The 25865-nt window shown below is 41.2% G+C and overlaps 3 protein-coding genes across 10 annotated transcripts in view; 1 reads left to right on the plus strand and 2 right to left on the minus strand.

The window, feature by feature from the left end:
* The window catches only part of LOC103143659 (RNA binding protein fox-1 homolog 2-like), a 77769-nt gene extending 69644 nt beyond the window's left edge, over positions 1-8125 (plus strand). For 2 of the 6 annotated variants that reach the window (XM_016675447.1, XM_007560281.2), the window contains 4 exons: positions 589-631; positions 3664-3764; positions 3876-3951; positions 5301-8125. In XM_016675447.1, the coding sequence (XP_016530933.1) occupies positions 589-631; positions 3664-3764; positions 3876-3951; positions 5301-5345 (265 nt within the window). In that variant the 3' untranslated portion in view covers positions 5346-8125. Of the gene's footprint in view, positions 1-588; positions 632-1113; positions 1235-3663; positions 3765-3875; positions 3952-5300 lie in introns of those variants that run through there. The other 4 variants (XM_016675448.1, XM_016675450.1, XM_016675449.1 and 1 more) reach the window with 4 other exon arrangements.
* Positions 8126-10570: 2445 nt separating this feature from the next.
* On the minus strand, positions 10571-17812 carry LOC103143661 (retinoic acid-induced protein 3). Of its 3 annotated transcripts, XM_016675492.1 has the most exons (5): positions 17576-17812; positions 17373-17457; positions 14840-16015; positions 11578-11633; positions 10571-11461 (listed from the first exon to the last, which is right to left on the minus strand). In XM_016675492.1, exons 3-5 carry the CDS (start codon positions 15942-15944, stop codon positions 11372-11374), a joined length of 1251 nt encoding a protein of 416 aa, XP_016530978.1. In that variant the 5' UTR covers positions 15945-16015; positions 17373-17457; positions 17576-17812; the 3' UTR covers positions 10571-11371. The 3 variants fall into 3 exon arrangements, with proteins under 3 accessions (XP_016530978.1, XP_007560345.1, XP_007560344.1); XM_007560283.2 differs by having other exon boundaries at positions 17373-17812; XM_007560282.2 differs by lacking the exons at positions 17373-17457; positions 17576-17812 and having other exon boundaries at positions 14840-17335.
* Positions 17813-20147: 2335 nt separating this feature from the next.
* On the minus strand, positions 20148-22246 carry pde6hb (phosphodiesterase 6H, cGMP-specific, cone, gamma, paralog b). Its single transcript, XM_007560284.2, has 3 exons — positions 22123-22246; positions 21159-21303; positions 20148-21057 (listed from the first exon to the last, which is right to left on the minus strand). The coding sequence occupies exons 2-3, from the start codon at positions 21299-21301 to the stop codon at positions 20940-20942; spliced, it is 261 nt and encodes an 86-aa protein (XP_007560346.1). The 5' UTR covers positions 21302-21303; positions 22123-22246; the 3' UTR covers positions 20148-20939.
* Positions 22247-25865: the final 3619 nt, after the last annotated feature.

The following is a 25865-nucleotide window of genomic DNA, read 5'->3' on the forward strand; positions in this document are numbered from 1 at the left end:
ATAGATAGATAGATAGATAGATAGATATAGATATATATAGATAGATAGATAGATATATATAATATTATAAAAGTTACATACTGCAGCTTTAATAGCCATGACAACACTGGCATTATGTAAGATAATTACAAATTATGCTAATGATAACGGGTATCAGAGTAGCTAATAATAAACCATTTGGTGTTGACATGTTGATATTGATGGGGCCCTCAAATGAAAACCCGCTCAGGGCCCTAAAACTGTTTGAGCCGGCCCTGCCCCGGCCCTGCCCCGGCAGTGAAACGTGTAAATTTTTCCAGCTGCACTCGTGGAGCTGAAGTGGAAGTTGTATTTCCTCTGCATGCTGCATGGGTGTGAAATAACACTTTTTTTTCTCTGTTTTTTCTCCTCTCTGTACCCTCTCTTTGTTTATGCTGTGTTGTGATCCTCATCCACCTTGGGGTTTTTTTGGGGACTGTGCACCACTCCGTTTGCACCCCTCCCTCCACTCCACCACACCTTCCCCTCCTGTACCTTCCCACTCCGCTTCCCTCGTCCTCTCTGTACATCTGCCATGTCCGCCCCCCTCCTCGTTCCCCCTGCTCTCAGCGTGGTGTATCAGGATGGGTTTTACGGAGCTGCAGACTTATATGTAAGTAAACTCACTTCCGAAACGACACATCTTGTCTGTCCCTGCCTTCACGGCCTCCTTTCTGCTCTGTTGTTTTTGTTTTTTTTCCCTTTTCCCTCTTGGGGTGATTCTGCATGTGCATTCAGTCATGCACCGCACAGAGCAGCCTGTATGATGGTGAAACTGCTCAAACGCGTCAATAATTTGCAAGATACTTCATGCTGGAGGGTTTTTGTTGTCTGTAGTAAAAAAAAGAATAGTGACACACACACACACACACACTGATCTGTCTGGGTTTAAAAATAACACGAGCTGATTAAGAAAAAATAAAAGATCATAGTAGGGAGTATCTGAAACACCACTACAAAGGCTGCTTTGTGGGCGGATGCTGCAGTGCGCATCAGTGTTTGAGAGCGTGTGTAAGTGTGTGTGTGTGTGTGTGTGTGTGTGTGTGTGTGTGTGTGTATCCAGGTTGACAACGGCTGTTTCTGTTTTCTCTATAGACTAGTGTTACAGGACTCAGTCCTTAGTCCCAGATTGCCTCAGGTAGGGTCACCTCACCATCGAACCTCCAGTGTGCATTGTTTGACTTTACTACCTCCTCTGATCTTAAGAATCATCCTCTGATCTGATCTGGAACATGTCGTCGTCTTCTAGTTGTTGAGAAAAATGCTTTGGAGTTTTGCTTTTTTATTTTTCTTCTACTAACTCACTGAATCTTTCCAGTTGTGGAAAAAGGAGAACTTTTTGTTTGTTCACTAAACTACTACTACTAAAAATATTTATATATATATTGCTTATAGTTTTTGTCACAAGCTGTTCAAAGGAGAACCTGGAAATAAAATTAAAATTATTCGATCTTCCCGTTTTGAAATGAAATTTCAAAACGGGAAATGAAAAATCTAGTTGGCAAAAACTAGATTTTTGTCCTTCATTTACGGTCGAAGGTCTTTTTTATACCTGCATCAGAGTTACAGTGCTGGTCTCAGTTTTTGTAAAATAAATTTTACTGCAAATATTTTTATTTGAGTTCCTTTTAATCAGCGGTAAAATAAAAAAAAAAACAAATACAAACTCACAAAATCACCAGTTGCACGATTATTGATGGCCCTACTGAGTACGTCCAGCACAGTGGTGTCCAAACTGGCAACTTATTGCATTTTATTATTTTATTTTTTTTTAGATCTAATTGCTCAAGAATAAATAAAATTTTTAGGAAAGCAGTATAGCATTAAAGATCCAAATTGTTAAAGGGCTTTCAGTTGTTGCATTATTAAAAGAAAAACAGGTAATTTCCCAATTTTTTGCGTCAACCTTTTCATTTCATTTGGTCAAATTTTTACTATTCTTGACTTGTGATAAAGAGGTCAAACTAAGTAATTTCAAGGGCCACAAAAGGTCCCTGGGCCACACTTTGGACACGGCTGACCCGGCACTAACGGGTCGAACCGAAGCTGAACTACTGACACGCAATTTTTGTCACAAAGCATCGACAACATGAAATAACTCAGCCATTGGGCTCTGCCATGCAGAGCGCTTCAGTTTTCTTCTAAAGCATTTCAGCACCTTTCAGCCAGGAGCGTCCCAATCCGATATCTGTATTGGAAATCAGTCCGTTATCAGACGAAATATGAGTATCGGACAATAGTGGTCTGTATCTAAAATCTGCTATAATGCTATTTGACACAGAATTTGCAAAGCAGCCAATCCAGGAGCTGCACTTATTTTCCAGGACACTGATTGGCTGAACCCCCAAGAGCAGAAATAAGGAAAAACTGTAGATATTAGCTTCTGCGGCGGTGCTAAGACAGCTTCTGCTGTGCGCATTAATGCACAATAATGCACATCTGTTGTTTTAACTATTAAAATATAAGCATTTTTTAGAGTTGAGTCTCAAGTATTTGCCTATTTTAACTCCTGGTGGGCTTTCCTAGCGCCCGTGAATATCGGCGGTCCACTTTATGCTGCATCCAAACCTGCAGCCTCTGTGCAACAACTGTGACCGAGAACTGTTTACTGTTTTTTTTTTCTTCCCCCAAAACAATTATGACTGTGTTACAAACACAGCTCAGGCATCTTTTTTTCTTTTTTTTCCCACTTAACCAGTGATGTCTGTCTGTTTAGAGATCTGTGGTTTGGTTTAGCGACGTTAGCTAGCGAGAGTCTCTGTAAGCCTTCTGCCTCCAGGTTGAAGCGGAGAGCATGCATTCTTCCTGAATTGACCCTTTCCCAGGATAATAAGCCAAGCATGCGCTGATCAGCTGCTGCATGCGGTCCTACTACGTCGCTGCCACCCCCTTCCTCCTGCTCCCTCCACCCACCTTGAGAGCCCCACTCCCTCCCATTAATAACCCCACCCTCCTCTTCCTCCTCGTCCTCTTGCTGCTGCTGCTTTTTGTCCTACAGGAGCCTCAGAGAGTGATCTGGTGTTTCCTTTCTCACATTCACCTCAGGTTCAAATGCAGTGGGGGTGTTTGTTGTGTTTTTCTTGTTAAACTCTGAATTGTAATTCTGGGTCATGCATGGAGTCTCGGTGCAGAGGGATGATTTTGTCTGTCTGGGCCTGTGTGAGTGTGTTCTCACTTTGTTTTCCATCTTTTCTTTTATTTCTTTATTTGTCCTCAATCCCTCTGACAGAACACCGTTTGTAACATGAATCTGATCATCATCAGTGTAATGTTTAGCCACCATTAGACTATTTTTCTCTTCATCATTTGAGTCCTCTGTCTCCTCCGCTCAGAGTTTTGCTTTGTTCCCTGAGCAGAACATTCTGTCTTCCACCTTTTCCCCTCCTTGCCTTCAGTGGTAATACAGTAATCCTGACACTCCAGTGTCCTCTGTCTCTTCCTCTGTCTCACACTGACACATTGTGCTTTGTTTTGTTTTTTTTACCTAAGTTTTGATGTATATAGTTATTTTTAGGATACAATGAGGCTTTCATGTGATAAAATTTTTATTATTTTTTTTCAAATGATATCATCTGTTCACAGTAGCTGCTTCCTCCTCGGAGCCATGCCAGTTAGTTGTGTGTGTGTATGTGTGTGTGTCTCCAGGGAGGCTATCCTGCCGCTGCCGCCGCCGCCGCCGCATATCGCTACGCCCAGCCTGCTGCCGTAACCGGAGCAACGGCCGCAGCTGCCGCCTACAGTGACAGGTGAGGCCGGCCCTGACGGCTGCACTGCATGACCGAGGACTGGCTTATCCTCAGATGAAAGTAGAAAATTATTAATGTTCTAACCTTTGTTGTTTTTTTTTTATTATTTAGTTATGGGCGGGTATACACCACAGATCCGTACCACGCTTTAACTCCAGCTGCTGCTGCTTATGGAGTGGGAGCCATGGTAAGGGTCTCGTCTCTAAAGCAGAGATTTATTGCCACTTTCTAATACCCAGTTTTTGTAAAGTTTGGACTTGCCAATACAGATTTCTCTTTAAGAACTGTTTCTTGTTTCCCGTCCTGCTGTGAGCGATTCTTTGTCGCACGCTGTGAGCCAACAGTCCTGTAAACAACATACGATTTTCTTCCATTACCTTCTTAAGTTAGCAATTAGCATAGTTAGCAGGAATGTGCTGTAAACAGCAGCCTCATTGCACATCCTCTAGGATGTTGATCGCTACCTTAACTAATAGACAATAGGTGTGGAGGGCACACTTCTGCTAATGCGCTAATAGCAAAGCTAAATTTTCACCTGTAGCTTTTACCAACTTTGAAAACGAAAGTTTGTTTTTCCGGATTCGTTCGAAAGCGCTAATTTACTTGGCTGTTTTGTAAGCTTTCATTTGAATAAAGTTTGATATTTGTGTCCAGGTTTTGTTCATCTACTGTCAGGATTTCTTTAAATAGTTAGACGTTTATATTCATGCTCTTACTTTGAAATGGGTGAAGAATGTCTTGTTTTCTCTGCTCACGTCTTTTTTCCTCCTTACGATTTATTTTGAAAAAACTCACAGGAACAAAATGAAACATGGACAGAAGATTTTATCTAAGGCCGTCACAGAACATGTCAATTGGTTCTGTAGGGTTGTAGTTTTCAGTTTTCCTAAGTTATCAGTTCAGCATTAGCTTCCGCTGAATACTGTGTTGGCTTTAGTGTTAATGGAACCAATGTGTCTAATTAGTGCTTTAGCATTAGCGGTGCCCACCACAACTAAAATGCTGACAATGTTTCCAAATCCATCATGGTCCGAAACAGACAGGAGTGGAAAATTCAAAAGACAAAAGCTAATTTGCTATATTACGTTCAATCTTATTGGTATCAGCTGAAGTCTGGCCCGTCTTAATTTGTTCCTTCATCAGTACGATGAAACGTCTCCGTAGTGGCAGACAAGTCCTGTGAAAGCAAGAAACAACCAAAACTGGAAAAGGACAAAATGACAAGAAACTCTAACAGGAACATAATGTTGTTCAAAAATTAAACAACAAAGGACCATTTTGAAATTAGTTTTGGCCATTTAGATGGTTTTACTGCTGGAACTAAACTAAAACTCAAGGTTATATCAAATAGGCATAATTTATTTTATAGGTTTTATGCTAAAACCTATAAAATCGCCCGTTATCACAATGAAATCTAACAGAACAGTGTAACAAATCGAAACAGAACATTTTCAGGAACCTGTGAAGATTCAAATAAATGTAGAGATTACTATAAGACTCTAATTTTGTTGTTTTTGTGTGTCCTCTGTCTTCCAGGCTAGTTTATACCGGGCGGGATACAGCAGGTTTGCTCCTTACTAAAGCCACACAAAAAAAAATCCCATCCAAGGAATTCCACTTCTCTCCAAAACTCCCTCTGAAGCTCCGTGTTTTTGGCAGGAGCCTCCCCTCCATTTTATCTGCAGGCAGACTATAATAGTGACAGCTCACTTCTTCTTTTTTTCTTTTTTTTTTAGTTTTGTTTTTTCCTCTCTCTCTCTCTCTTTTTATTTTGTGGTTGTTGCCACATCACCAAAACCAAACTCTGCCTGTAATTTTTTTCTGTCGCCGACATGAAACCAGTGGGGGGTAAAAGAAAAAAAAAAAATTAAAAAAAAAAAAACCTGCCATGATGAGCGTCTCCCACGTATGAAGCCGGAGCCTGCTGCTGGTTTGAACTTCACAGCAGCATTTGGGATTATTTTAAGAGGAAAAACAAAACTATGGGACCCAGGCGGCGAGGGACCTCTGAAACACTACAAATCTTCTTTTTTTTCTCCCCATATGAGCTGCCCTGTAAGACCCAACCCAACCCGACCCACTTAAACCCACAGCTACATTCAGCACCAAGTGTAACGTTTTTCTCTCCCGGTGTTGGACTGAACTGCGACTCTGAACTGCCACAGCATTAATGTACAAAGGTACTTTTTGTTTTTAAACACTACATTTACAGCTACACACAGCATAGATCTGCTGCAATCATCTTTTCTGGCTTACTAGTTAAAACAATAATGAGAAACAAAAAAAAAAGGATGAAACCAAGTACTTGATTCAGGATATAGGATTTTCTTTTGTTCTTCGTTTCATTTCAATGATGGAAACCACTGCTTCGAACTATATCCCACTGCCTTCTTTGTCATTTCAATTCAGTATACTCGAGAAAACTCAAGAAGACGAGATAATCAGTCCTCCGATACGTTTGAAGGTGACAAGGAAAGATACATTTTTCTGCATTACCTCAGTTGTTTGGTTTACAACTCGAACAGAGATGATTATTTCCTTCAGCGGACGTGATTCCAGTTCGTTACGAAAGTTTGGCGCCTCACTCTTGATACTTTATTTTGCTTCTTCCAAAAAGTCAAAAAAGGATAAAAACAAAACAAAAACGGACTCTGTACATTTTTGTGTCCCAAAACCGTCAAGACATTCCAGCTGCAGCGAGCGAGCGGATCGGACGGACGTGGATGCGACAGGACTCAAAGGAAAAGCGGGAGCAGCAACGAGGGAAACAATTCAGTTCTGTTCCTTCTTTTTTCTTTCTTTTTTTTTGTTTTACACTGCAGTTCCAATCCAGCAGCATGTAGACATCACAGTAATATAATGAAGTAGGAAAAACAACACAAAAAAAATAGGATTTCATCAACTAGTTTAGTTTAAAATTCATCATGTTGTGGTTTTACTTCCGGTGACTCTGAAGGCATCATGGAAACGACTGACTTACCACTTCCACACCCTCTATGAATCTCGCTATTATTTGCCTTTCCGTTTTTTGGGGTTCCAAAGATTTCTTTTTTTAAAGACAGCACATTAATTTTTTTTTTCCTTTGGTCCTGATGTATTTCTTCTGTGTTTTTTTTTCTTTCTGTTTTTTAAAGGCTTTTACTTTTGCAATATTTACCCAGCGGGTTGCAGCTGTAGGGGAGAAACGTCATCGAGGCAAAAACGACAAAAGTGTTAAAGGTTGCAGTGAACATGGTTTGAATTTGCTTCTCACCCTTAATTTATTGAGGTTTATTTTTTTGTTTTTTTTCTGGGGGGGGGTGGCACACGAACGCAGCGTTAGATGTGTAGACGAAGGAAATCGGAGCAGGTAGAAACGGGTCCAATGCCGTCCGCGTTTCGTGAACGATGAAACGGCACGTGGGCGGTGAAGGCGAGAAGCGGCGTCCGTCAATCATCAGCTGACAGAATGACAGCGTGGGGCCGGGGGAGGATCGTATACGTCTGAACATCCTGCATTCCTACGACACCTAAACGTACAAAGTACGCAATGTTTACACATTGAGTATACATCAAAATATCACGCGTAAAGTACGTGTTGGCATCACGTCAACAACACAATACGTGTTTACGTGACTTTTTGACGCGCATTCGACGCATGTCCATCATTTACTTTACACGTCGTTTCCACGTTGCATACGCGCCAAAGTAACGCAAAATGTTCACGTGTATATGACCCTGCTGGCGCTCCATAGGATTGGTACCAGCGCGACGCGTGATGTGCCGTGTTTTCTGTTTTTCTCGTATGATTGTGAAAACCGTGTGCAGTAGGTCCAACGAGTATTTCTTAACGAGCATTACCTCTTTTTTTTTTGTCTTTCTGTTCCTTACAAGTATTATCAGAAGTGTTGCTATGCATGCTCTTGCGAGAGAGGAAAGTTGTCAGTCTTGTTTTTTCGTTTTTGTTTTTTTTATTATTATTATTTGTGCATGAATTCAAATCCTAGTGCTGGAGGAGGACGGGAGTGTTTACGGCGCAGGGAGTGGGGAGAGCTTTTGCGATGTGATGTGATGCGCTGCGACGAGACTGACGAGGAATGTTAGGGAGGGTCCGGGGTGAAGTGTTTAAGGCTCAACGGGAGGCGACAGGAGCGCTCCGCGTTAATCTGGTGAGGAGGATCTCTCGCCTGTGCCTCTGTCGTCATGGTGAACTTCCAGTCGTTTTGGATGAATAGTTCAATTCGGTTCCTACTCATCTGAGGTCGGATTCTGGCACACGGAGGGAGGGATCCCCGCAGCTGTTGTTTCGAGGGCATGAGGTGTTTGCTTGTTCTCATATCTGCTAATTGGGGCAAATTGTATTTGGAAAGCGTAAAAAAAATTAATAAAAGAAGAAACGGATTGATGCGAAGGAAGCAAAAGTTCTCCTATCCAGCCAGCCAGCCGCCAGCCCAGTGGGAGTCTGTGTACAGCAATTAATAAATGGGTTTGAATTGCATGTGAAGGTTTCTTTTCTATGTCACATGCTCTTAAAAGCTCATTTATCCAAGTGATTTTTTTTAAATAAGTGAAAGTAAATAAGTGTATTTTCTCATGATGTTTTATTTTGCCAGCCTTGTGTCTGCCTTCTGTTTATTCTCTTCATTATTATTGAATGTATATAATAAATAAACTGTTTGGTTTTTATTCTGGTCTTCGGATGCTCTCATGTCTTCTCTCACGTGTAGTTTTGGTTGTCGCCTTGCAGAAATATCACAACCGCACACTTCAATCTGTATTCTGATGTTATTAGTGGTGCACCAATTGATCGGCACAGATTTCCTTCATTTTGGTAGATCGTCCGATACTTGCATGTGAAACCGATCTCATCTACCTCAGGAAAGGTCTGAAAATTAACCACTGACCCCTTTTGCTTTGGCAAGACTTGAGACATTTGACTGACGGTCCACCAGGTTATGCCTGCATATTTAGCAACTTTTCAGAGGCGAAAAAACTATCTCTACGTCGGACTTTTTCAAAATCATGATCGGCCAGAACACAGCAATCGGTGCACCCGTAGATTTTATGTGATAGACCGGGACATAATAGACTGTAATGGAATATTTCAGATCATTTAGGTTGTACGTATGTCGTTAAAAAGTCTTAAATTCGTTAAATTCGTATTGCTTTTCTATCATGGTGAAGTACAAATTTATTTTTAAAGACAAAAAAAAACAGGTTTTGTTTAAACATTATGAGGAACTGTAACACTTAATTAGAAAACTTTTAATTGCGCCAATAACTTTCCAGAAAGGTGAGTAGCAACTGGCTACAATTATTTGAGTGACTTTTTGGGGAGGGGGAGGGGGGGCGTGGAGATACTTTTTAGGAAGTAATAGTTTTACAGCACTGCATTTTTTACTTTTACTTGGGTAATATTTAATTTTACAGCACTGCATTTTTTTACTTTTACTTGGGTAATATTTAATTTTACAGCACTGCATTTTTTACTTTTACTTGGGTAATATTTAATTTTACAGCACTGCATTTTTTACTTTTACTTGGGTAATATTTAATTTGAAGTATCGCAACTGAAATATTTAGCAATTATTTTGTGATTATATTTTGTTTATCTAAATTTCTCGTTCTGTTTTAAAAAATAATTTGCACTTTATATATTTGTCTGCCCAATTACGTAATTTAAAAATATTACCCTACTTGAGCAGCTTTTTGTATTTTACTAACTTCATTTTTACTCCAGTAATTTCAGTTTTACTTGAGTGAAAAATATGTTGAATTAGCGCTACTTTGGGTTGTCAGTCAGAAAATGGGGAACTTTAGCTTCCGCAAGCCGAGATGATTGATGGAAGCAGCAATTGCACTGGATTACAGCGGCTGGCTCGACTTGCAGAGGCGTTCCCGTCTCTGCTTGTGTCCCCCGGACCGAAATCCTCTGAGCGATAAGCGGCTCCAAACACCTCCAAACTTTTTCTCATCGCTGCCAAGGGGGAAACAATCTGGAACGAGCTTTAATTGCATGTGGAGCTAATGGCCGTAAATGGGTTGGATGTGGCAGGAAACCTCATATACTTGCTAATTGCTCTAATGCACGAGAGGCCAATTGCCAATTTGATGGCACGTGCTTTTCTGAGTAATTGAAGTTGGGGTAATTGGAAGAATAGATTGAAGAGCATCTGATAAAGAAGAGGTGGGGCGTACGAGGGATTTGGTTTATTGAGGTTAGGAGCTGGCCCTAGTGTGGAATAAATCACTGCGGTTCTCAGTGGAGGGAAAAATGCGATTATTTCATTTAAATCACCCTCTATGCTGCTTTAGTTGGTCGCTATGATGGAATTTTCTGTCAGTAATGCGATAGCTGCACTCTAATAGCGGTTCCTGTTCCCCTGTAGTTCCTTGAAATGCCCGTATGTCGCCATCTGGTGGTCAAACTGTGACACTACAGCGTGTTTGACAGGAAAAAAAACAGTAAAACTTGTTTCATTAAACACCGATTTTTTCCCCCCCTAGTTGCTGTTATTTTTTTATGAGTATGGTGTAAAGCTAATGAAAGAACAAAATGAAGTTTATCAGAAATTAAAATGACATGAGATCAGGTTTTTACTGGAAGGTTTGTCCTGCTGTACAGTAGCTGCACTGCACACTTGGCCTTTTGTAATTAAGTGCTTTGCTATTATTTTCTGATCAATTAAATTATGTTCATTAGCTGTAAGCCAATAAGACTTAAATGTTTGAAATGTCAATCTGCCTATATTTCAGTGATATTAAATGGATTTCACTTGAATTGAATTACCTTTTTAATGATCGCATCTGAGCCTGTGTGCATAGATCATAGTGCAACTGAGCCTCTGTAAAAGAACTTTTTATTGACAAAATATTTTATATGTTATAGAAATTGCAACTTATCGGCAGACATCTTTCGGTGTAATCTTAATTTCAGGGCTTCACCCTGAAATCCGCCCCAATTTTCTTAATTTTGGGCAAACGGACGGTACATGTGATCTCATCCACCAATTAACAATAGTCACCCCACTGTTACCAAGTTAGTGACTTTCTCACTATATTTAGCAACTTTCAGCCAAAAAAAAAAAAATTTATCAACAGGTCAGGCTTTTTAAAAATGCAATTGGTGCACATCTACTTAATCTACCTTGTGCAGGAACAACCACAGAACAGCAAAACTGTAAATCTCAGTGAGAGGATGCAAGTCTGTAATGGCACACTCAGTCCTGTCCTGTCGTCCGTTTCATCTCATCTCATCTCATCTGATCTCATCCTGTCTCTCAGATCCCACCTCACGGTTTCATCTCATCCGTTGGCCTTTCTCCTGTCTGACAACCCGCTTTTGGCACCTTTGCTGTGATGGTTTCACGCCTCCTTTTTCACCTCAGGGGGGCTTTTATATACATCTCTGATCAGGACAGAACGTGACCACATATAATGACAGAGACTCGATTCCTCTGCTCTCCATCCGACCTCGTCAGACGTCTGATTCCCATTTCACTTACGGAAGCATTTCATCTTACGAAACAAAACACCAACAATATTTACATTTGCACATATAAACGTCCATGACCCTTTGGTCTTGCGGTGGATTTTCTGCATGTGCATTGGTAAGCCGTGATGTATTTTTATTCTTCTCCATAGTATTCGTCATAGGGTTGATTGAAGTTGGTGGTCTGAGGGCGAGGGATGGTGTAATCCTTGTTGGGGTCGATCTCCTGAAAGACACGGTGATGCTCTGGGTAAGCGGTGTGTTCATTAAGTTTATTGCATTGCTGAGCTGCTGAGGTAGAAAGTCTCAGGGTGGAAATGTGGAAAATGTTTTTTTTTTTACCGTCATGGAGAAGCCTGATTCGTAGGGGGATCGCAGCGCTGGCTCAGCTCTCCTGCCTGAGGGGGGAGGAGACATGATGCAGTTTGGGAAGAATCAGGTCAGCGTTTGCAGTTCATCATAAAGATACACAGTGCGACCTGAGCAGAATGATGGAACATTCTCCTGCCAAGACTCAATCTTTGCTCTGTTTCTTGCAGCTTTTATCAGCAGAAAAATCTATTTCCTCAAGGAAAACATACCCCTTAACGCCCACATACACTCAGATTTAGAATCTCCTAGTACAAAATAGCTTTTTGCTTTTTTTATGGCAGATATTTTCATATTTAATACTTCCTATATGTCATAAATCATAATCATGCCATAAAGGTTACCACAGGCAGGGCTATTTGCATTCACAGGAGGATGATAACCATTCACAGCAGCAGCCCAGTGCAGGGACAAGATTCTCTCAGAATCTGGAAGGGAAAAGACTGAAAGCTGTATTGACCAGGTCTGGACCTGGATTAACTTTTTATTTACTTATTATTCACTTTTTATTTGACCAGTCAGAAGAGACTGTTAATTTGAACAGTCTCTTCTGTCCATTTTGGAGCAACCTAACCAGAGTTTGGACACAATTTGAGACAGAATCTGTGGAGAGAGCTAAAGATTAAGGTGATGGCAATGAGGCCTTCTGAATTTCAAAACTATGAGCTCATCACCAGACATAAATGATCAAAATACCAGTGGAAACTACAAAAAGCTGCTTGGCAAGAAGAAAGGTTTGATTGGTGTTATGCAAATAAAGATTTTTCCACTTACTGTTAGAAAACTCTTAGGTAAACGGAGTAAAATATATTAAATCAGGAATATGAAAAATGAAGTTTCTTAAAAAAAAACCCCAGTAAACATCTCCAATCTGCAGTTTTTTTATCCTGATTGTAGAGAATAAATGGTCATAACCTCATTGCTACGGATTTACATGGAGCCATAGTTTAGCGGGGCTCACCAGAGCGATGTGCTTGGACCCCAAAATATTTATATAATTAATGACTGTTTAGCATTTTATACATTTCCCAAGAAAATCTTTTAATTAGCTCTTTTAATCCCTCTGATTTCTGCACAGTTGGCTAATATTTGACACCAACTATTGGCAAATGATGGTGATGTCATAGCCTGACCTCTAACCCAATGTTTCCCAATCCCGGTCATTAAAGCTCTCTTCCCTGCATGTTTTAGGTGTTTTTCTGCTTCAGCACACCTGATATCACTTGATGGCTGACTAACAGGCTTTTCTTGATCTGCAGTCATCCGAACCAGGAGTGTTAAGGCAGCGAAACATCTGAAACATGCAGAGCAATGATGCCTTGAGGAAAAGAGTTGGGGAAACACTGAGAGTGTGGTAAGCTAATGCTCATCCCCAACCACATCAAATGCAGCATTTATTTATTTTTTTGTGGGTTTCAGCAATTTGGTTCCATCGCCACATGCAGGCCTGGAGGAGCAACTAAACGTTTGGATGAAGATATTTTGAGAAATATCTCATTGATTCATATGGACAGAACTTTTTTATTATACAGTGTCCCATAATTTACTGCTAGAAGTTTGAAGCGGGTGTGGTTACTACACTGATGTACATTAGAGAGGTAGGATCTTGTGAGAACTTCCTGCAAGCCAGAAATAACTCTGTTCTTGTTCTATGCAAGTAAACTTATTACGTTCTGACCCCGAGAGATGGCAAATATGAAATATCTTGAATTAAGGAAACTTGTTGGCAAACGTCTGGATGTGAAGTGACCTGAGCTTTCAATCTACAGCAACGGCGGTCAATGCCGGTCCTCAGGGGCCGTTGTTCTATGCGTTTTCCATGTGTCCATGGTTCAATACCACTGATTCAAATGAATGCGTTATCTCCTTAGCCTGACATTGATTTCCACAGAAGTAACGACCCACTTATTTAAATCAGGAGTGTGAGAACGGGGAAACGGGCCAGTTAGCAGATCCCGGCTTTACTGGGTGTAGGAGAAAACCAGGGCTTTTTGGTACCATGCGAACTACAGTATCGTCACAATTGTTAATTTTGGATAGTTGGCTACGTTAAATATAAAAATTGTCAGAAAACATCATAAATATTCGTATTTGGTTTCAAACGTTAACACTTTAAAAGTTTTCAAATAAAACCTTCTGGGATTTTGTAATTCAATTCACACAAGAAAATCCAAGCAGGAAGTAGTTACATACATTTTCTCTACCCAAGACAGAAGAATATAAAATGTAAAACCCTCTCCTGCTACAACATAAAAGTGTATGTAATACCAGCCATTCAAATTACAAGCAAACTGTTTTATGGATTTTTTTCTTCCCTTCTGAAGTTGTCGAATCACATGTTTGGAGCGTCTGCATTTGCTTCAGTTCAGTAAGTTTGTTTGTTCGTTTTTGTGTGAAGTTCCTTTACAAAGTATTTACACCCTTTTTATTTTTTTTTATTTTTTTACAATTTCCTCAATTTAAATCTGCAGCCCTCAATGTGCAACTTAATATTGGGATTTTATGTGATCAGTCCTTTCTCTGTTTGCACTGGATTTTATTTTGGGCATCAAAGTAAAGTGGGTCAAACATCCACACTGCTCAGATTTTTAAACAATGTCAAAATTATGTTCCATTTCATTTTCACGTGATAATTTGTGTTGTATCACAGGGAAATGCACTGAAGTTGGTCATTGTAATGAGACAAAGTTTGAAGTGTGTGAATACTTATGCATGTTTTAAAATAATTTAAATTAGTAAATGGATATTATACTTTAATCTCCTCTGTACTACATCAAAAAAATATATATTATTGTGATTTTAGTTTGAGCCTTCAAACTGTTGTTGTTTCATTGAATTAAGACACATTAACGACAGAGAAATATGTGAGTCTTACAGGGATTTTTTTGAAATGGGGATTTACCTTATTACCAGTATTTAAGTCATATGTAATTGGTCATTTAAAAAAAACACAAACATGCTGCAATTTTCAGTTCAAATCTTTTCACCTCACTTGATTTGCAGGATTATAAACAAGTTCTAGGCCTGCCGCTTTGGACTTTGTACAGCTGAGGTGAGTGAGCCCAGACTAAAGCTGCAGGATAACAAATGCAGTTTGGATCTAAGTAGATTTAACAGATTTCCTAATCTATTAAATCTAATGAGTTTTGTTTCTGCTACATCAATAACATAAATATTTGCTGAATAGAAAACAGAATCACAGTTGAGAATCACTCTAACCATGTCTCCATCTCACCTCTCCTGTTCTCGCCATCGGTCTCAAAGCTTCCGTTTTCCTTTCCTTCCTTCTGGCTTTCCAGTCCGGGAATGTTGGCGTTGGGGCTGGTCCAGCCTACAAAGTTTAGAGGAACTTCCTGCGCTGTGGCCTCCCCCCTGCAGAACAAGGCGACCTGGGACAGGCCGTGCCCGATCACCAACACCCACCCGTTTGCAACCAAAGCGATGCTCAGCACCGGGTCGTCCCAGACCGGCCGGCGGTCCACCTCAGGGTTCCCCCTAGTCAGCATGGCGATCCACACCACCCAGATGCAGGCGGAGAGCAGCAGGGTGACGAAAAGCGTTGCAGCCTGAGCCCTCCACTGCTGGTTGGTGGGTCCTGTGTAGCTGTAGCTGTACGTGAAGCAGGAGCGGCACAGGATTTGCATGGACAGGATCAGGCTGATCAGCAAGAGGCAGAGCACGTAGATCTGCAGCATGGCAAACTCCTTCTGGCTGTACTCGCAGGGTTTCTGGTCCCGCACCAGGACGATGATGAGCCACTCTGTGGAGATGATGACCTGCACGGCAAAGAGCCCCAACGCCACGCCTGGTTCCCCCCAGCCTCGAGCGGCAGCGAAGCCAAGCATCGCGAGGCAGCGAGCCAGCAGGCAGGAGAAGGCCAGTGCGAAGAGCACCCCGAAGAGGAAGACCCTGGTGGGGCAGGTCTGGGGCGTGAGGCCGATGATGAAGGAGAAGGTGATGGCGAAGATGCCGGCAGTGGCCAGGAGGAACAAGGACATGGAGAGTATTGAGCCCCCGACTGTGCCGCAGCGGCTGTGCCGAGAAGACATGCAGGTGCACAAGGTCCAGAGCAGCAGGCCCAGAAGGAGACCTATACTCAACAGGAAGCCTGCAGAGGCAAGGGTCTCCAGCACGATGCCCCATGCCGCCCGGCGGTCACACAGGTACCTGTACTCAGGAGTCAGTCCAGTTCCACAGCCTCGCACACCCGTCAGGTAGGTAATGTTTGAGGGAGTGGTTGTGGAGTTTATTGTGGTGTTTTGGGACTGGCATGCGAGAGGGGCACAGAGGAGGAAGACCAGGGGGAAGAGAGATGTATGCTTCGTATAAGAAACGGCCATGATGGCTTTTGTAATCCACAGGAGGGCTCGGCCTTTCTTGATCAACTCTCTCTCGATGTGGCAGTTTGTTCCTGCAACACAAAAGCACATCAGGCCATGGAGTCAACAGAGTCTGCAGCACAGCAGAGGTGAAATATGTTTCTCAGTCGAAGTGCAGGAACAGGGAGTGTGCGAACATGCCAGGACAAAGCAGAGCAGTGAGTGAGCCCAGACTAAAGCTGCAGGATCACAAATGCAGTACGGAGCCAAGATTGAGACAGAAGTAAAAAATAAAGCCTCCAACAGACCTAAAACGCACAAAACCCAAAAGATACTAAATATGTTTGAATAGCGACAGATTCTGTTGCTTTAGCTGCTGTTACTTCTTTGTTTCACAAAAGTTGTGCTCACACAGTGGACCACAATATTTGGTTCTCTAATCTGGAGAACTATGTCTGAATTATGTCAGATTTTACATAATAAAATAGTGCACCTCTGTGAGTGTCTCATACTAGGTCCCATTTTTGGCCGGAGTGCGTCAAGGCTCAATTCTCGGGCCCATATCTTTCTCCCACTACACGCTTCCCCTCAGCTACATTTCACTGATATCTTTTTTCAGAACAAATCCGATTCAATTAAATTGTAAAATCCCTTTTTCTTGCTTTCTTATCTTGATTTAATCAAACGCTGGAAGCACTGAATGACCACAGTGTCAGACAAATAAAACCTGACCTAATCATCTTTGGTCATACTGGTACTTGCAGAAGATCAACTTTGGAACTGGTACCTTTCATGAAATCAAAAATCTGGGTGTGATATTTAACACTGATTTTGAATTTATACCTGAGCAGATTCTGTGGTAAGGATTGGTTATTATAAACTGAAGGTTTTATCCGCAGATCCTGCCTCTCATGCTCTTTTTCTCTTTTTAAGATCACCTGTTAAGATCTTATTGCGGCTCTTTCAAACTTGATTTGATTTGGTCTGTCACGCTTGAGATTTAAATTCTGTGCATGTCAGAATGGCGCTCAGAGATGAGCAGTCCAGATAGGTGAGCGCCACTTCCTTCAGCCTGTAAAGTGAAGCCTTTGTTTGCCTGTCAGAGATTCAGAAATGACCTTTCTGCGGATTTAATCCAGCCCAAATCTTAAATTTTAGCTTGACACTGTCCTGTTTCGGTCTTCTGATTGAATTCTGAGGAAACCCTGAGTTTTACTAAAGTGATTAATTGGGGTGTTGTAGTTAAGCAGCTCAGAGTTTAAGCATGTGTTGGTTTGCATAAAAACATAATCCAACATGTTCATGTAGCGCGCCGCAATAGGTCCATGCTTTCATCTCGTTCAGGTCAAATTCTAAAGCTCTGCTGACGCGTTTTTATTAAAATTGTAGGAAAAGATTCCTGTTTAAGTCTGGACAAATTTATAATAAAAATGTATAATAAATACTTACCCTTTTGAGCTCTTGAAATCTTTGGTGTTGAGTCTCCTCAGTGTGAAGCCATGCAGCTCTTATCTTGCCCTATGTGCTCATATCTCTGCCAACGCCAAGTAAAACGAAGGTGGTGAGGTCATGCGCTCGCAGGCTGGATTGTTTTGCCTTCGCAGCAACAGAAAACAGAAACCTGCACCCAGACTCATTCCTTCCTCTCTGACCTGCCCCTCTCGGGTCCCACCCTCAGAGTCCAGGTGGGGCTCGTACGCCTGGAAGCGGTGTTGGCTGCAGGAGTCACACCTCCGTACATCCAAACCCCGTTTCCCATCAGAATTTGCATCCCATTTGCTGATGGCGCTGGCGCTCGATCCGGATTAACCAGAGAGTCTGGGGTTGAGTGTTGAGACATGGGCTCAGGAGGGGTGAAAATTACAGAGTTGTGAGGAACGGCTTTAAGGTGAGTCCGACTGACTCACCCCCCCGGTGTCACCGGGATGCAGCCGTTGCCTGAGCTACCGGTGAATCACGACAACAACATTGGAAATCAGTTCGTTAGCCTCGGGGAGAGTTGCAGTAAGACCAGAGAATACCTTTAGACTTTTGTCTCTCTTGAGTCCTTGCAAAACACTGCAGCTCATGTCTGTACAAGCACAGCGCTCGTACGTTCAGGGCGTGTTAAACTTGGTCTGAAGTCAGCCTGTAGCTCTAATGCCAGAACAACAGTTAGGCAAGCTGGGAAGCGCCTGCTGCTTGATGGAAATGTCAGTATTGGGACGTTCGGGCGGTTAGCCGCGAACCCAAGGATCCTTTACTAACTCTGCTGCCTTTAAATGCCACAGCATAACCGAGTGGTGCCGCTGGCCATGTACACCTGCTCATGGCCGCTGTAATTACTAGTTTCTGCAGGGCAACGTGCGCTCTAACAGGTTGTTATGATCAAAGACTGTCATTTTGTGCATTACAAAAACAGCCTGTTCAGGTGATTTCACTTGGTAGCAGCAGGAGGATGTTGTGAGATGCAGCTAATGTTCTGTAAATGAGCTGTTTACAGAAAACACTGCAAGTTGCTCCAATTCTCTGAGTATCATTGAGCATTATTTATTCCTTGATGTTTGTCATGCGCACTAAAGCACTTAAATGTTTCAGATCATCAAACAAATTTCAACATCAGAAAAAGATAACTTGCGGAATCCAGACGAATTGGGTCTATGCTTAAAGTTCTGAAATGAGTTTTGGACGTAGCAGCAGAAATTAAGCGTTACTGTACAAGTATCAATCGGTCTTTGTGGACAAATTTTGCCTCACTTTACTGTGCGGAGTTGTTTTCATTCATCCAATCTGACCGAACTACAGCTGCAGTATGTAACTTGTAGAGAAAATAATTATAGTAGGACACAACCAATCAGAGTCTAAGCACATCTTAGTGCTGTCAGTTAAACTCCATGTGCTCTCTGCTGCGCTACAGCTAGCAGAGCCTATTGAGAATGCTAAGGCTCGTTAGCATGGCCACCCATGACGGTGGATAACCGTTTTTCTGTGGTGTTAAGTTGTAAGTTGTACACTGAGCAGCAGGTACATTAGGTTGATTGACAGTGCCAAGACCCTTCTCCTGGCTCTGATTGGTTGTTTTTGGTTGGGAGTGGTGTGTTTCTTAAGACTGCAATGGTAGCGCAGGGAGGAGGTGGAGGGATTGATCTTTTCACAGATTATGTCTCGTACTGTCAGGACATGGTGACAATCTGAACAAACATGGAAAAAAATCTTTTTTTTTTTTTTTTTTACAAGAGTTGAATACTGCAACTTTAACCCCAGACTCATTAGATCACTTGAAAGTTTTTTATTGTTTTTTTTTATTATTATTATCATTATTGTTTTTGAGGTTGGTGTTTGTATGGATCACTGGCTGTTCTCCAAAACCCAAGTTTTCATTGGCTTAAGGTCACAAATTGATGTCCTGACGGTTATCCTACGTTATCCCGTAGGATAACCTCCTGATGAGCAGAAATCATAGCTCCATCAAATACTGCAAGTCTTCCACCTCATTGCCACTGCCATGTTTGGCTGTTGGCATGATTTTCTTTTCTGTGAAAGGCTTTTAGTTTTTTGCCAAAAGACATCTAGGTCAATTTTTGTCTTTTCAGTGAACAGAATAATTCCACAAAGTCCAAAGGATGATTAAGATGTTTTTGTTAAAAATGAGAAGAACCTTTGTTGGTTTTTAGCAAACATTAGTTTAGATGGTTGGGGTTCTTCTGTGACCTCCTGGATGAGTGGTTGATGCAGTCTTGGAGTAATTTCTGTATTTTGATCACTCTTGAGAAGTTCACCAATGTTCCATGGTTTCTCCATTTATCTGCTGTACAGTTTACAGACTGACAGATTTCAATGACCGTTTTTGTCATCTCTTGATTTTCTTTAGATCAGAGGAATATTTGATTTTTTGAATATTTTTCATGTAATTAGACATTCTTATTTGTTTCTTGAGGTCTGGTAGAAATCATGTCTGAGTATTTCCAGTAAAATTGAACCCAATGAAAATGTGGTTAATCACAGTGAAGTGATGATTTCACAAGTAGATACAGTTTCACACAAGGTCAGTTCAGATGGCTTTTTTCCCTTAATAAACAGAATAGTCATTTAAAGTCTGCTCTCTTAAAAGCCTGTCTTACTCTTTCGTAGGGGAAATGACTCAATCGTAACTATATTCCAAGAAAAATCTAACATTTATAGTTTAACATGCCACCAAACCAATGGTGGTATATTAGCTTTAACAACATCAGAGACCGACACAAATGCTGAAAATATACACTTTACTGGCAGCTATCAGTACACACCAGTTCACAGTACATTTTCTGTAGTATTGTGCGAACACAGAAAAAAAACCCATAAAGCTTCTGTCTTCATTTTCTCTGAGAGGGAACTGGGTTCAGACAGCGACAGGAAGAAAGGGAGGTGGAGTTCATCCTCCATGATCGTGTGAAAGTGCGTTGTAGCTTTCACCCCTTCCAGCATGTTGCACGCTCTCCTTGGTGCTGAAGGTAACATCGGTCACATGGAGCCAAATAAACACACACACACACACACACATTAATTCACACACCATTCGACGCAAAAGAAAAGAGGAGGAAAGTACAAAAGGAAGGTAAAAAGGTTCGTGCCGAGCAGAGACGTTATTTACATTTTAACAGACAGCTAGAAGCATTAAATACGGGCTAGTGTCGAGCTAGCGTTTGGCTTGCATCCGTTGCCGTGGGTACGGAGGGGCAGGGAGCGCGCGGGAAGGCCGAAGGAGGAGGGAAGAGAGGCGGAAGAGGAAAACTGCTCTATGCGGCTGTTGGGACGGGAAAAGGTTCGTGGGGTTTTTTCTCGTCTTCTCATTTCAAGTACATATACTGTAAACAGTATCATATATTAATAATTATATAAAAATAATAATATCCACTTAGTGGAATAAAGTATGAGGTAGTCAGACGAGAGGGCGTTAGGGGGTTGGCCGGCAGCCTTATGGCGGCCTGCCGAGCCGAGACGGAGAGGCGGCCGGGTGTGGAGGGGCGGACAGAGGAGAGGTTCAGGAAGGCAGGAGGCTTAGATGATGCCGTATTTGGCCAGGTCGCTGAGCTCCATGTCGCCGAAGGCTTCCCATGGGCACACCACTGTGATGTCAGTGCCGAGACCCTCCATGCCGGGGATGTCGTCGCCGAAACTGCCGAAGGCGAGAAAGGTAAACCGTCAGATTTGCTTTCTTGTGTCTTTTCAGATTAAAAAAAATGCAAACAATTTTAGAGTTTTTTTTTTTTTTTTTACCCCTTCTGGCCTGGTTTGGGAGCCTTGCTCTTGAATGTGCGAGTCTGCCTCTGCTTGAACTTGGGTGGGCCCTTCTTGGGAGTGGTGGGGCCCGCGGCTCCGCCAGGGGACAGGGCGCTTCCTGCTGGTGGACTGGCGTTCATTTCTGAGGAAGACAAAGGGGAGATATTTTAAGCCTCTGGCTTCTGCTGTTCCGGCTTTAATCCTGTTTCCATCAAACTCTTAATGCCAATCAGGGCAGATTTTAAAGATTAGGCTAACCTGATGGATTAGCTCTAATCCAACTGCAATCCTCAGACCACTAATTGTCCTTCTCAGTGTGAAAACAGAAAGCAGCCTTCATTCTTAACCTTAACCTTCTTATTAGCTCTTTAAGCTCGACCTCCAACCTGCAGAACCCAAAACCCGTTTTGGTTTTCTAACTTTGGCATTAGCATGACGTTTCATTATTTATCAAGTTTGATGATTAGAACCTACAAAGAACCTCAGATACTTTCTAACCCCTTTTATCTGACTGCTGAGACTGTAGGGAGTGGAAACCCCTCACCCCCATTTCATTTTGTTATTTAACTCAAACAGAAGCACCACCTGCATCAGTAAATAGCGGTGGAGAATCTCCGTCAGAATACTGCAGAGATCTCGTTAAGGAGGCTCAGTGATGTGAGGACAAATCATCAACCATCTGCTGCTTCTCAAGTCAATCTGCTTCACTTTGAGCCTTTTAAAGTCCAAACACTTCCAGCTTCTCTTTTTCAGTTCTCTGGTAGTACAGTTTAAAACTTTAAAAAATTTCAAGCAGCAAATGTTAAAAAAAACCAACAAAACAACCCAGTTCTATCTCTTTGGTTTAAAGTTTTGCCGTCGCCTTTTCCTCTCGACTGTTTTGCTAGTTTTGTGACATTTTTCTTTCCAAATCTCCATCAGTCGGGGAAACAATGCTAGCATCGGTCTGGTCTGCTCCTACCTGTTGTTGTTGCAGGTGTCCCACGGAGCTTCTGGTCACCGCTTCTTCGTTTTGCTCCTCGACTTTGTTGAGACACATCGCCTGCTTTGTGCTTTTATACCTTCATCCCTAATCCTCACATCCTCTGCTTACCAGTCACATGGTCGCTGGTAGAGGTCAGCCAAATTTCTTGAGCTACCTAGCATCTTCTTCTACCCCCCTCCTCCTCCCTGCCCTCGTTTCCATGGCTTCGCCCGGCCCCTCCGTGACTTCCTGCCATAGCATGGAGAAGAAGCGCTGGCCACTTGGAAAACAATGTCAGAGATCAACCTGGAAAGACTTTTATCCGGCTTACTCGTCTAAACCCCGGCACGCCTGCTTTTAGCGCTGCTGAGAGGAGACAATCTACCGCTCGCGTTCCTCGTCCATGTGAGCTGCTGCTCACACATGTGAGGCGCTGGGCTGTGCGTTTTATTGTGGAACCTAGGCAGAGAAAAGCAGGATTAAAACCTGGGAATTTAGGCAAAATTCAATAGGAATCTTTAAAAAAAAACTGTAGCTCCGTAAGTCTAATCTTTGGATGAACATTTAAATGTTTTGATTTGAAACAATTATTGACTGATGTGATTGGATCCTGAGATTTAAAACTTGTCAGACATTTCTAGGTGTTTTACCAAAACTGATAAATGCACTCCACATTAACCTAGAGTGACTGTCACTCTAGGTGACAGTCACCTAGAGTGACTAGGTGACTGTCACCTAGTCACATTGTTTGGCGTTTGACCGAAGCAGAATATGAGACCCATATAGATCTGGTATTTTGTCTACTTTATTTGTTAATTGCCTCTTTCATTTTATTCTTTATTGTTTCATGTAATTGTTCTGCTTTGGTCAAATTCTGTTGTTTTTTATGAGCTACATACATAAACTCACTTTGACAATGGAATATTTTTCACATTACAATCAAAAACTTCTGTATTTTTCCTGTATTATTGGAATTTTAAGTGAAAAACCAACTCAAAGTGGTGCAAGAAAAATAATACGGGGTTTAGAAATGTAGATCTGAAAAGTGTGGTGTGCATTTGTAGCAAATTAATTGTCGTTGCAATTAATTTGCTGCAAGTCGTTTCGGGTGCATCGCTTTAAGCTTTAGAGACGGGGATTGTTCTTTGTAAAATAACCCAACCTTGGATGATTGCATGGACAGCGGATGTGCAAATCTACTTTATGTTCAATGTGAAAGCATAAAATAAACAATCGACACCAGTGAAGATAAAAACTTCAATTAAAAAAAAACTCCTGTATTTTTCGGACCATTAGCGACTACTTTTTTCCCTCGCTTTGAATCATTCGGCTTGTAGCCCAGTGTTGCTTTTCTGTGAATTTTTCTTCAGCCACCAGGGGGCGCTTTAGCAGGAAGGGAATCATAGGAAATCAAAATTGGAAATGAAATGAAATGAAATGAAATTTTATTCGAACATGATACAAATATAAAAATAAAATAGTACACAGTAACAAGAAGTGCATACGAAAGAAGAGAAAATACAGATTTTTTTGTTTCAGTTAACATATCATGCTCAAAATGGGGTAGGAAGAAGTGAGAACTTATAAACTCCTACCCCCTAAACACTTGAAACTTTAGAGTCCTACTGTCATTAAAAAAATCAAAATCAAATAAGAAAGTGCTAATTTACATTTAGAACAAACACATTATTTGTTTTTGTTCAGCTTATAACATCGACTGCAGAAGAGTTTAAAACTGATCTTAATGTTCAGTGGAAAAGAAGCTTTGATTTTTCTACATTTTTACAATTATGTGATAATCAGAACTTTTTTAATAAATGGTAAAACCACTAAAAGGATTCCACAAGTATTACTAGATACATCAGTACAATACACACAGTAAGTTTTCATTTAGTTCCCTTTAATGTAATTAAATTCTATGTATGAATCCTACCTTGACTGTTTTTCACAATGCATTTTTTTAAACGGGTAAAAAAAAATTAAAATTAAGAGGTAATTTCTGATTTTGTGCTGTTAAATCTCAACAGCTTGGTGTCAGTAGGTTGTGTCTTGGCTTTATTTTCTCATGATTCCGATGTTCTGTCAGGAAAACTTGAAGATCTGAAACCTGGTCAAATATTCACCTAGCTTGGATCAAGGCATATTTTCATATGCTAAAATGGCTCAGTCATAATCCAACTAAGAATCGATCAAGACGTTTACTCTCTTGTTCAAAGATGGCCTCCTTAAGCTTTAGCAGCTTTGCAAAGAAAAATGGGCAAACATCTCAGTCTCTAGATAGATAAATTCAAACTCGCAGCACACTTTCAGATTTCTACTTGTGAAAAACAGGGAAATCTTGTATACATTTCCTTCTACTTCAAAATTATCCATTGCTTTGTGTTAGTTATTCATGTGTAATCTCAAGAAAATACATGGATATTTGAAGTTTTAACAACAACTGCTATAAAAACCTTTGTTGGCCTCTACTGCATACAGATCGTTTAATAAAAATCTGTTTGCTCTGACTTGTTTCACATAAACATGGATTCTGTAATGACGTGTCAGGGCTGATCTGCTTTCTGTAAACTGGAGCAGAATTGGGGTTAATCATATCCTGTGCTGGTCTGGTGAAGTCTGACTAAGAGTCGGCATTGGTGCTGAACTCTGACGGAGGACATGACCAGGGCTAAGCCACTTTATCACCATCTCGGCTGAACATGGAGGTGTTAGCCTCTCATATAAAGACTGTATTGATTTACTTGTTCTTGTAAACCGTTGACTGTTTTGATAAACTCCTACGTATCTTTGTAACTGATGGTATTTTAACCCCAGTTTTTGCAGCTGTACCATGAAACCTATGGAACATGACAGACTTTTAAACTTGAGTCCGTTTAGTAGTTCAATTATTTCTGTTTCGTACCTACTGAGTAATACAAGCATGTTTAAAAGTTACTGTAAAGACACATGACGTCATGTGTGTCTTCTAACAGGTCAGTGTGTCAACTTTAGCGACTCCTGCTGCAAACGTGTTAATACGTCTCCTGCTAATTCGATTAAGGAAAGGAGACGTATTAAAACGTTGAAGAGGAGCAACAATATTATGCAGGTCTGGCACTCTGCACCTGGTGTGAGTTTTTGTCACATATTTGGCTTTGCGTGTCGTATGATCCAACCTGTCAGATTTGCATAAATATGAGCTAAGTATGGCATCTTGGATTGGATTGAAATCCATGAAATCATGGAACGCCTGCAGGGGGGACTTTAAGGATGATGCATGTGTGGGATGTCATGAGGCTACATATCTGCATGCTGATTGATACCCTTTGCAAGAAAAATGTCATGTTTGAATGAACCAACGTATGTTGCTGCAGCCTCAACTACATTCAGGGTTTTGTTTGTTTTAACACATTAGAAGGTTTAGTCCTGAAAATATGGCCAAAGTTGTTACAGCATTTAGTCAAATAAATCACTGACTTCACTGTTTCAGATAGAAATGACAAAATTCTTCCAAGTGTAATTAACGTTCCTACTTGTCAACATTTAAAATGGCAGATTCCCATGATTACATTATTATTATTTTTCACAAGTCAAATACAAATATATTGTGGTGGAATAATAGCGACAACAGGAGCTAGATTCGACCAGCTCATTTACTGAACATCAGCTGAGAACAACAGAGTAAAGGTAAACGCAAAAAACTTTATTATTTGACATAATTTTTAAAATCAACACAGTCTAAATGTGAGTGGAGCCCCCTA

This window comes from Poecilia formosa, unplaced genomic scaffold (genome assembly GCF_000485575.1).
Source record: "Poecilia formosa unplaced genomic scaffold, Poecilia_formosa-5.1.2 Scaffold114, whole genome shotgun sequence".
In the NCBI taxonomy this organism is placed as follows: Eukaryota; Metazoa; Chordata; class Actinopteri; order Cyprinodontiformes; family Poeciliidae; genus Poecilia; species Poecilia formosa.

Coding starts and splice junctions, on each gene's coding strand:
- LOC103143661 (XM_007560282.2), bottom strand. CDS start 16,034: ATGTGCTTTTGTGTTGCAGGAACAAACTGCCACATCGAGAGAGAGTTG. Junction 11,634..14,839: donor CGATGGCGAGAACAGGAGAG/GTGAGATGGAGA, acceptor CTCCCCCCTCAG/GCAGGAGAGCTGAGCCAGCG. Junction 11,462..11,577: donor AATCAGGCTTCTCCATGACG/GTAAAAAAAAAA, acceptor CGTGTCTTTCAG/GAGATCGACCCCAACAAGGA.
- pde6hb (XM_007560284.2), bottom strand. CDS start 21,301: ATGAACGCCAGTCCACCAGCAGGAAGCGCCCTGTCCCCTGGCGGAGCC. Junction 21,058..21,158: donor CCCAAACCAGGCCAGAAGGG/GTAAAAAAAAAA, acceptor CGCCTTCGGCAG/TTTCGGCGACGACATCCCCG.